General features: G+C 47.0%; 1 protein-coding gene across 1 annotated transcript; it reads right to left on the reverse strand.

Annotated features, from left to right (window-relative positions):
• Positions 1–877: 877 nt before the first annotated feature.
• On the reverse strand, positions 878–3,601 carry LOC123066350 (very-long-chain 3-oxoacyl-CoA reductase 1-like). The gene is made up of 4 exons (XM_044489443.1): positions 3,198–3,601; positions 2,106–2,394; positions 1,771–1,840; positions 878–1,387 (listed from the first exon to the last, which is right to left on the reverse strand). The coding sequence occupies exons 1-4, from the start codon at positions 3,586–3,588 to the stop codon at positions 1,061–1,063; spliced, it is 1,077 nt and encodes a 358-aa protein (XP_044345378.1). The 5' UTR covers positions 3,589–3,601; the 3' UTR covers positions 878–1,060.
• Positions 3,602–11,581: the final 7,980 nt, after the last annotated feature.

The raw sequence follows: 11,581 nt of genomic DNA on the forward strand, positions 1-11,581 counted from the left end.
ACGGAACCACTAGTCCTAGCTTTATGAGTTTCATGAATCACTTTACGAGCCATAACTACACTCTCCAAAATGAACTTACCAGTAATAAAAGTAGTTTGACTTTGAGAAACAATTCTGCCACAAATAGGCTAATTGTCATAGCCTTAGTAAAAATCTAAACAACATAGTTACTCAAACTAATAGGTCTGAAATGCTTCATATCCTTAGCATTAGACACTTTAGGGATATGAGTAATAATAGCAAAGTTCAGACGAAATACATCAAGGTTACCATTTTGAAAATTTCTTAATAGCCACATAAAGCCATTTTATCCGGAGATCCCAGAATGTTTGGTAGAAAATAAATGGAAGTCCATCAGGGCCAGGGGCATCACCAACATATGAGCTCATAATAGCGGCTTTTATCTTTTCCTCAGAAAAGGATCTTTCCATAGTAGCATTTTCTTCTGCAGTAACTAACTCATTTTCAGACAAAAAATCAGTCTCTAAGTGAATATCAAGTTTTGGTTCAAAAGAAAACATGTTTTTTTGCAAAAAGAAGAAGTAGCTACTTCCAACATATCAGAAGTGTAAGTAACAGCGCCATCGGGTCCATTTAGCTTGGTCAAATGATTCTTACGATGTATATAGTTAGCAAGGGCGTGGAAATAAGCATTATTGCGGTCTCCCCCTCTATGATTTTTCTATCTCTGGATCTTTGCCATAAGGCAGTTTCCTCTTTCATCTAGACTTCACCCAGTTCAGCCTTAATAATATTCATCCTTTCATAGTCAGAGGCTGACAGAGGGTTAGTTTCAGACAGGACATCCAAAATATCAAACTCCATAAGGAGGAATTTTTGTTGTATATCGACGTGTACTATTCAAAGTATAGTGACCTTGAAAACAATCGACATACAATATATAGTTTCACAAACAAGTCACATACTAGTTGATATATATCAGTGATAATGATCGTGGACAATATTAATAAATAATGATTGCCTCTAAGACATACATTTCCAACGAATACAAGGAAGATATGTGTACATACACACCAGCAAATGATGCAGGACAAACTTCTTAGACTTGTTTGCAAGGCATACATCCGTTGTTGATGACGTTTGGCCTTGATGCTCTCATCGTCCTGAGGCGCTGGAAACAAACTCTATGCCATAGGTTCAGCCGAAGGCACAACTCATCAAGCATCCAGTCGGGCACAGCATGGCAGATGCACCACTCGAGCCGGTGGCCCAGGTTAGGCATGCAGAGCGGGCCATGCCCGATCCAACACACCGCTGCTCTGGCATACTCGTCCGATGTCGGCATGATTAGCCGGGACAAGAGGCTTCGTCGCTTGCGGGATGCCGCCACCCCCAACGTCATGTTGGTCTCCACAAACAACGGCACCTGTAGTTGCACGACAAATGCCATGATATTAATTTTGATCCACTCAACGATGATTGTGTTGCGTCTAAATCGATCCATCACGACATACTTAGCAAGCTTTTATAGATTCTACTAGCTGATAAATGTTTGTAGATTTTAAATCGAATTGCTATTTTATCTACATAAAGTGCTTGTATTTTTGGATTAACTTGTTCATATGCAACTCGCTTGTATTACTACGATTCAACAAGACTCTTATATAGGAATGGACACGTATTACACTTTTGAAACATTCAATAGTAATGATAGATTTGGGCGGATGGTTGTAAGGAATACATAGAAACAAACATGAATTGCCCGTATGCATTTTCATTCTAATATTATAGTAGGCCCCACGTACGAACCTGACATTGTACATCGATTCCTTTGCCCCTATACTCAACGTGAAGGCTCCTGGACAACTGAGCAACGTACCTAAAATGTACATTTATTGAACTCAGAAAATGTTGTGGTATATCACAGATATATCAACTGAAAAAGACAGAAGAGTTGTACTAGGTGGTAGTATATACTTCCTCCGTTTCTAAATATTTGTATTTTTAAAGATTTCAAATGGACTATTACATACGGATGTATACAGACATATTTTAGAGTGTGGATTTACTCATTTTGCTCCGTATGTAGCCACTTGTTGAAATCTCTAGAAAAACAAATATTTAAAAACGAAGGGAGTATATACCGTTTGGACGCGGCGTAGATGGAAAGTAGCGGGAACGACGGGATGGCCAGGGTTGTCCCGGAGCCGATGTTGACAATGGCACCCCTGCCCCGCTCCACCATCCCCGGCAGCACCGCCGCCGTCACCTCAGTCAGAGCCCACAAGTTCACCCGGATCATCCTCACCCAGGCCTCCACGTCCGCCTCGTGCAGATACACCGCGCAGGGCTTCGCTAGGCCGGCATTGTTTACTAGCACCCCGACGTCGAGCCCTGCCACCGCATGCCGGAGCAGCCGCAACGCCTCGTCACCTGCCAAATATATACGATCAGTAAATATAACTAGCATGCAGCTCGTGTCTTGTACATCCATCACCTTAATCTTCTCGAAATTTCATGCATTTCGACAGTCAGCGGAACACTAAAATTTAACATAAAATATTTTGGTACATTTGAACGTGCCGAGTACAAAACCTATAAATCCTTAGATTACTCATAATAGAAGTAACATAGATGATAACATCACACACATCTAAGCAAAAAATAGATGATGTGACAAGTAATTAATGAAGAAAGAAAGTCATGTGGTAACATAGCTAGTTACTAGTAGTATGAGTAACATCACAAATATCAAGACAACATGAGTCTACAACCTAATAAATAAAATGTTGCATGACACCATACATATGTCACTCTCCACTATATAGAGGTAGTAATATAGATTAGTAACATATGTAAGGTACTACTCTAAATTACACCCCACTGTGGCTAGTTTATATAATCGAGGATGTTGCCTGCCAGGGTGGTTAGCCTTCTATTTCCTAGCTACTAGGGGTCAATACTTTTTCTTCAATTTCACTTTTATTAAGATGGCTACAGTGGGCTAACAACTGGGACAGAGCAGGCTCTGGGAAATACTTGTAGTGTCCATTAGTTTTGGGTTGCTTTAATAGTATACTTTCTCATATCCATTAGCTTGAACTTAAATTTTTTCAAATTCAAATGAAATCTGTTCAATTTGTTTAAAATAATTTCCCAAGTTTCGGAACTTCATTGGACTCGTCAGCCAGCAAAACTTTAGCCAAACGGAAAATAAATTCCTTAGCCTTAATTACCTTGAGGCGTGGCGATGAGGGCGAGGTCGACCACGACGGTCTTGGTTTGCACGGCGTAGGTGCAAGAGATGGTGTCGGAGATGTCCTGGAGCTTGGCAGGGTCGCGGCCGACGAGGACGAGGTTGAGGCCGCGTTGGGCGAGGGCGAGGGCGACGGAGCGGCCCATGCCGGACGTGGGGCCGGTTACCACGGCCCAGGCGCCGTAGCGGTGGCAGAGGTCAGTGGGGCGGCGCAGCAGCAAGACCAGGTGGGAGAGGATGCGGAAGGCGACGGCGGCGACGTGCAGAGCGCCAAGGATGGCGAGCGAGACGAACCATGCCGGCTCCTGCGGCTGCCGGAAGAGGAGAGCCCCCATCTCCAATCTCTTTTTTCTCTCTCGCAGATAAAACATCTAATACTACGACCGATCCATGTCTTCTGTAGTACGTATTAAACATCTCAGTGCACTAGTAGGTCGATCCGGACTTAATGGAAACTACAGTGAACTAGCAGATCGATCTGTATCAGTTAATGGAAACTACAGTACACTACAATCAATGGAGGAGGACACAAGGAATAATCAACACTGTAGCAACGTGAGCTGTGCAGGTGGAAGCATGGTGCTCAGTGTGGTGTGTGTGCCACACAAAAGGAATCTCATCTTCGTTCTCCACCGTGTTCCAGGCTGACTATGGCCAACACTTGAAGCCGTTTACTGTGGTACTGAGGGGCTGTTTGGTTTCTAGCCACACCTTATCACACTTTTCCACACCTAACCGGGTTAGTTTGACCAAGTTAATTAGGTGTTTGGTTCTAGCCACACCTAAGGCAAGGATTTTTTTTATGAGCAGTGAGCCCCACATGTCATAGACACAAAAAGTGTGGCAAGATTCTCTTAGGCAAGCCAAAGTATGGCTAACAATTTGAGCAACTCAACTAAGGCAAGTGTGGCAAAACCATGTGGCAATATATGGGAAAGATAGTCACAATCCAAACAGCCCCTAAATGTCTTTGACCTGGTTCGCCCAACCCTATTTACTGTGGGACTAAATGCCTTCTCGATCTGGCTCGCCCAACCGTATGTTAAAGGCTAATGTTTATTTTTCTATAAAATGTGAAGAATAGGAAGAATTCTTTCATAGGAATAGGCTCTAAAGGGATTTTTCCTACAGAAGTCCTATCCTATGAAATTCCTACAAGATTCCTCTAAACCAAAGGAGGCCTAATGTTTTTTTATAGAGATTCCTGGGGTCTGGTGAGTCGCTGGATCTCGATTAAGAAGGGGGACGTAGATCTACCTTTCTTGATCGTCAAGGTGTCTGAATAAAGGTAGGTGGAATATTTGTCTTCTAACTGTGAATACATTCCATGGCTTGCTATCTCAAATACAAACTACCATGTTTGCTGCAATTACCCATGTTGCAACTACCGCCCGTATTTTTGCTTCAGTTATCCATGTTGCAACTTGGTAACTTCGGAGCACCAAACAAGTCGCCCATACACCTGACAAAGATAAGTTTTCTTATCCAATGACAATGTGTGAGTAGTACGGTAACTCACACTTTAGGCATTGATAACTTATAAGCTCGAAAATTTGTCGTAAAAACATTCTAAATGATATTTTAAACTAGTAACTACTCCAGTTGTTAGAAAATATATAATGTGTGGTTTTAGCACGGTGTTTGATGCACGACTTTGACCACTAATGTGCACTAAATGATATGTATTGAGAATTATAAATGGCATTGTTGCATTCGTCTTGCAAAATTATTCCACTTGTTATGTATTTATACTAAATTTGTGCATATATTAAAAATACAGATCATAGTTAAAATTGTAAGTCTTTAACAGCGAAAATCAATGGTGTCTTATATTTTGGGATGGATGGGAGTATTTATGAGTTTTCGAAGCCGATTGCGTGTGATTCACACAATACTAGGTGATAATTTATGAGCTCGAAAAAAGTCGCAAAAATATTTCAAATGACATATAATTTTGAAGCTAGAATTACAGATGATTAGCCTACTAAATCACATATTCTACCTTGTGAATTTTCAACCCGCAAAAATTATATCAGAAATATCTAATTTCAAAGGTCCTGTCCCGATGAATCTAGTGGTGAAAACATATCTTTAAGCAGATTGGTCATTCAAGAGATAAAATATTCTAATTTTTCAAATAGGAACAAATCTTGAACTTTTTTGTCCTCAACTCCATGCATGCAGTGTAATGCTCTTATTTTTCCTATCTCACCCTAGATACACATGAAGATGGCATATGTGAAGAGTGCCCATCACAAAGTCTCTTGAACAAAGGAGATCGTTGGAACACATTGATGTCATTGCACGAACTTGACGTGCCAAAGAAAGTATGCCAAATCCACAAGTCCTTCGATGTCAGTACTTCAAGTATGATGGTGGCTTATTTGACGTGGCCTTGGTATTGCCCATACAAATCTTTTGGGCAGTTCTTCCATTGCTGGTGCATGCAATCAACTGAACCTGACATACCTGCGAATCCTCTTGATGCTTCAATTGCCAACAGCTTTTATGTGTCTTCCACAGTTGGCTCACTTAGGTACTCTGGTCCGAACAACTTCACAACAGTGTGTGCAAATTGCACCGTGGTGTCCGGGGCTGTTTTCTCTCCCATCCCGTTTTCAGCATCAATTGCATCCGCTGATTTACCATAAATAAGCATCCTGAGAGCAACCGTGCATTCTGCGGAGCAGAGAAGTAAAGTTTTGCCAATAATCGTTCCTCACCTTGAAGTTGTCATCAGCCTTCTTCACGACTTTCACCACCCACAAGAACAAATTTTTGCTCATTCAGTAGCGACGACAAAAGAAACTTTCAGGGAATGTTGGGTCCGCTGTGAAGTAGTCCGTGTAGAAAATCCGTGCACTGGCAATCCTATCACGGGGAATAACTCTCCAGCTCTGGATGGAACCCTTCAAGTGGAGGATGTGCTCCTTTGCCTTCTCCAACACCTCTTGGATCATCATCATCATCATCATCATTTCAGCATCCTCATCGTCCAGATCTATTGAGATGATGAATTGCTGCATATGAATTCGTCAAGGTCTAAGTTTCCACAACCATCATTCCATGACGAATCCATTGGTGAACTAGAAGTAATAACCGAAAGAATAAAACAGGCTCAGAAATTTCATCAAACACATAAAAGCGTGAGGTGTATATATGGAGGAGTTGTACGTTCCGGGCGGTGTCTAGTGGCAGCGACCTTGACCGGTTGCGGCTTGGTCGATGGCAGTGTGGGTTGGGGAGTCCGGTGGCGAAGCCCTAGGTAGGCAATGTCAGAGGAGCAATGATGGTAGAGGAACTCCTGTAGTGGCTGTGCGGACGAGGACAAACAAAGAAGAGAATAGGGTTTGTTAGGCAAGAAGAGATGGGACGGACATGTTCGAATTGTCACGGGCCCTAGAGGTGGCATTGACTCGGTGCTCCGGCACGTCCGGACGTCCCATATCCGCCCCAGATATGGGTTGGATATGGGTAGTACTGGTAAGTCTAAAATCTGAGGAGCCTGGTTGGGTGGCATTTCTGCTTCCCGACAGTGACTGGGCAACCCGCTCGAACGCTTGGGGCGAATATGGGGTCTGGTTGTAGATGCTCTAACCCCCCCCCCCCCCCAGCTTCTGAGGGCCTAAATCTCCCAGCCCGCACCTCCATCGTCGAGCGCGACCCCTCCTCGGCGGTGGACGCTGACATGCGCGCCTTCTTCCTCCTTAATGATGTAGGCAAAGACAACTTCTTCTTCCCCAGATCGGTCCTCGTTGTGTTTCCAGCGGTAAAAAGGATCCCCAGTTTTCACTACAATTCAACCTTATTGGATTCCCATCAATAATGGAGGCTACATGCTTCATGGTTAGAATTGTTCTACTAGTGGTGTGAGAAAGGGCCAAGCTGCATTGGATGCCAATGTTGGGCATCTCCGCCCGCTGGCTTTTGGATCCAAACCCCCACGCGCCTTTTCCAAACCCCAGTTCCAGAGAGAGCGCCCAAACCCTAGTCCTTGCTCCACCGGCGACCCTCCGCCGCGACCGAACGGCAACATCTACATCGGCTTGCGACGAAAGATCTTTTCATCGCTAAAAAGGTAAACGAAAGATCTGAGCGAGCGACCAGGTTCTGGGGCCATGGTGCGCGGTGGCGTGTGTGGCGAGCGCAGAGGACATAGAGATGGGGATGCGACGCGCGATGAGCGCATGGCACGGAGACGTGGCACGGCGGCGCACGGAGCTGCGGGCTGCTGCAGCGGCAGCAAAGGGCGCTCAACGGGGCGTAGCGCAGTGGAGTGCGGCGGTGCGCGGCAGCGGCTGGCGAGGTGGTTATGAGATAGGGCAACTGAGGGACCTAAACATGCTTCATGGCTGCCTCAAGATCCATGGCCTTGAAAATGTTAAAAGCAAGGAGGAAGCTCTTGAAGCCAACATTCAACAACCTGTAATACGTGGATACAAAGGTTCAAGATACCAAGATTGGATGGTGGGTAAGCAGAGCGGTGGCCCAGAGAGCCTGGGTAATGTTTTTCTCTCAAGATGCAGCCATCTGGGACCTATTCCCTCCGTTTTAAAATAGATGACCCAACTTTATAATAACTTTAGTACAAAGTTAGTATAAAATTGGGTCATTTATTTTGGAATGGAGGGAGTATTTTTAGAAATGCGGAATGGAGGGAGTAGATTTGAGGCTTTCCCTCATCTTCATGTGCTCCAGATTTATAGCTGCAGCTGGGAATCCTATCTGGCAACATGGAGCACCTCACGTTGCTCAAGGAACTGTGTATCGGTAATTGCAAGAATATCTGGTCTATTCCAACACTGCCCCAGTCTATTGAGGAATTGCGTCTTGATTCCTGCAACGATGAGTTCATGAAGTCTTGTAAAACAATCTCCAGGAAAGTTGTTGGGTGATCCAACAAGTAAAAAATGTAATCCCTTCTGCTGCCTTGTTTTCCCATTTTGTACGTGTGTACATTGCCTCTGTATATAATGGACGATCTGCTACTAACTCAGCTTATTTGCTACTGGTCGACATTCCAGAAAGGCAGTGAAGTCTGATGGTCTTGAATCAATGAGGAGAGGCTTTAAGCATCGCAAGACAGTGAAGGACATTTGAACAAGTTGGTTGGAATGCCCGGCGAAACTGCAGGATGTGTTGCTGTTTCTTAAATGTTGTCTCATGTTTCAGCTGATGTGAATGCCCTGAATATTAGAGTGTTGGGCCTATCTCAGTCCGTTTTCTCTCGTTTAGTTCTTCTTTTAGGTTTGTGGTGCTGTTGACCAGTAATTTGTACTGCTAAGACACCTGGTTTCTGAAAAAAGGCTTTCGCCCCGCTTTATATATAAAGCATCAACCAATAGCAACCCGGTACAAACGCACGCAACACACGCACACACCCAAGGCAAGATACATAAGCGCTGAGCGCAGCAACACCACCCCAAGCACTACAAGAGCAGTCGGGTCCTCGACCGCGAACACGCCGCCGCGAAGAGATGAAGCTGCATATGACGAACCGTGGGCTCCAAGGCGGTGCCTTCAGGAAGGATACGACACCGGAGCGCCGCCACCGTCCAATCCGAGAGTCAGAGTTTCCCCTGGAGCAACACGACGGGCAATGATGGCCGCGACGACGCCTTCAGGAAGGGAGCGAGCTTCGCCGCCGCCGGTCCGTCCGAAGATAGAACAGGTTTTCACCCCGGCCCATACTGACCGCCACCGAACGCCACACCCCGGCGACCATGCCGCCCACACGACCATGATCACTGGGCAGCACCAAGGCACGGGCTTTGCCCATGAGCACCGCGACACCACCACCAGGGCCGTCGCCCCGGCATCCAAGACCTCGACGCCACCTCACCAGTTACCCAGCGTCACGCCACCTATAGAGACGGGTGGAAAGGCCCCGCCTTTCGCACCCCTGAGCTGCCCCCAACTGGCCGCCATCGGCCCGTCCTGCTGCCGGGTGCGAGACGGGCGCGGTCCTGCCGCCGGGCGTGAGATGGGCGCGGTCCTACCGCCGGGCGCGAGACGGTCGTGGTCCTGCAGCTGGGCGCGAGACAGGCGCGGCGCGGTCCTGCTGCCGGGCGCGAGACAGACGCGGTCCTGCTGCCGGGCGCGAGATGGGTGATGAACGACAGCTGAGAAAAGCCCAGTCCTTTGACGGAAGTGGTGCGTGGGCGACGGTAAGAGGAATCGAAGGCCGCCGCAAGCCGCCTACGGACGAACCGACGCCGAATCAGTCGCCGCCGCAGCCGACATGACAAGCTGTCGTGGATCCCTCCACGGCCGGAGCAGCAGCCATACCAGGCCACTCCCCATCCCGCGCCGCCCGCCGGACTCCAGGCGTTGAGTCCGCCGGGCACACAACCACCAGATCGGCAGCCATCCCCGACCCCCGGCCACACCACCACCTCCCGTCGATCGCTGAAGAAGAGGATGGGAAGGCCGAGGCCGCCACTGCTATGCCGCCACCTCCGCCGGCTGGCTGCCACGGCGGAGGAAGCCACCCGCAGCCCGCACCGCCCGCAACCCGCTCCTACCGGATCTGGATCAAGCCGACGCCGTCACCACACCAGCCGAGCACCACCGAACCGCAGCCCGTCACGCCACCAGCACACCCACGCGCCATCACCTGCGCGATGAGGGGCCGCGCCGCAGCGCCCCGCGGGAACGCCACGACCAGATCCAGGTCGGCCGGCCCGCGCCAGCCCTCCCGCATGAGGCGACGAAGATGCCCCGCCGCCGCCGGCTCCAGCCGGGCGCGCCCTTTGGCGGCGGCGGGAGGAGGAGAGGAGAAGTGGTGAGGCGGCCGGTGGCTAGGGTTCCTCCCCTGCCGCCCGCGGGAGCGCCAGAGGAGGAGGAGTCCCCGATTTTCCTTTCTAGAGAAAGCTCTCCCTCCCTTCCCTCCCTCCCCCCCCCCCCCCCCCCCCCCCTCTCTCTCTCTCTCTCTCTCTCTCTCTCTCTCTCAGACACCTGGTTTCAGTTAAATGAAATGTCTTGCTTATGCTCTCCTGAGCTTGTTACTATGTGATATCTGTCAGCAAAGCCAACCTTTTTATTTGGTTGCTGGCTCCACGTTTGCAAATGAAGGACGCTGCAACGTCTTTCCATTGCTCCTCCTATGGACTTTCAATCTGGAATTCAACCTGGTTAGAAAATCATTTTGTACTGACCAGTTGAAATCCATTGTTTGGCAGGTAAATAAATGGTGATGAAAAATTCTGATTTTATTTGCATCATGGATACAAGGTGTATATACCAGACCACACCGCACCACAGATTTCGAAATCCACATTATAGCTTTCGTCTTCAGGTCTTTCTGACGTACAAATTCAGGCCTTCCTAGCTGACAAGCCATCTACTCCTCTGTCCCATAATATAGGAGCGTTTTCGACATTAATACACTACTAGTGTCGAAAACACTCTTATATTATGGGTGGGACGGAGGGAGTAGTTCACAGTCACGTTTGGACCTCCTAGGGTGAAGCCCGGCCTCGTGTGAAACTCTGTTTTGCAGATATTTTTTTTCTGTCAAGGTGTTCATTCGTTGAGTAGCACTAGGCGCTAGAGAGCCTGGAGTGAAGCTTGTGCCTGCTGCCTATGGAGATTCAGAACTGAAGCCTGCGTGGGGTTGACGCCTCGCCCTTGCCGTGTCGTTGTTCGTCAACTTCCAAGCGATAGAATCATGGATGATACCATTTTGAAAGGGGATGCGTACGTCTTGGATCAAGCACCGACCATGAAATGATGATCAAATCAACACAGAAGATAACAGGACTTGGCCATCACTATCTAGAACTGATTTAAGTGTGAAGAAGAAATTGGCAGTCAGAAGTTTCTCCAGATAGGTGTCACTTGGCAAACAGCAAGAAGCTTCTATGTTGATAAATCTCTATGTAAATCACAGATTCCCAGCAACTACAGGTTGCATTTACACTAACTGAACGGGCACACATCTTCTATTAGAAAACTGCAGCTGGAGAATCAAGCGTTGAAGCCAGAGATAATCAAACCATAACGGCAAAAATCACTTGTTGTTTGCATAAAGTTGAAACCACAGTTCATATGTCAGAAAGCCTTAGCAACAGATCGTGTTAACAAAAATACATGGCAGAAATGAAATAACAAAACGAACTGAATCTACACAGCATGTAGTCCTCGAACGCTCTAGAAATAAAACAGCTAAACAACAAGATACGTTCTAGGCTAGAGCTAGAGATTGAGAAGAAGAATATAACCATTCATTTCTACTATCAGAAACACAAGGTTGCAAGATCTTAGGTTCCAGGTTAATTAGAGCTAGATGTTACGAACAAAAAAACAACCATTCATGTACAACTAAAGTTCATAAGCGGATAAATAAATTCAGAAATAGGGAAA

Source organism: Triticum aestivum, chromosome 3B (assembly GCF_018294505.1).
Source record: "Triticum aestivum cultivar Chinese Spring chromosome 3B, IWGSC CS RefSeq v2.1, whole genome shotgun sequence".
Taxonomy (NCBI): Eukaryota; Viridiplantae; Streptophyta; class Magnoliopsida; order Poales; family Poaceae; genus Triticum; species Triticum aestivum.

Coding starts and splice junctions, on each gene's coding strand:
- LOC123066350 (XM_044489443.1), bottom strand. CDS start 3,588: ATGTTTTATCTGCGAGAGAGAAAAAAGAGATTGGAGATGGGGGCTCTC. Junction 2,395..3,197: donor CCTCATCGCCACGCCTCAAG/GTAATTAAGGCT, acceptor TATATTTGGCAG/GTGACGAGGCGTTGCGGCTG. Junction 1,841..2,105: donor ATCTACGCCGCGTCCAAACG/GTATATACTCCC, acceptor TGTACATTTTAG/GTACGTTGCTCAGTTGTCCA.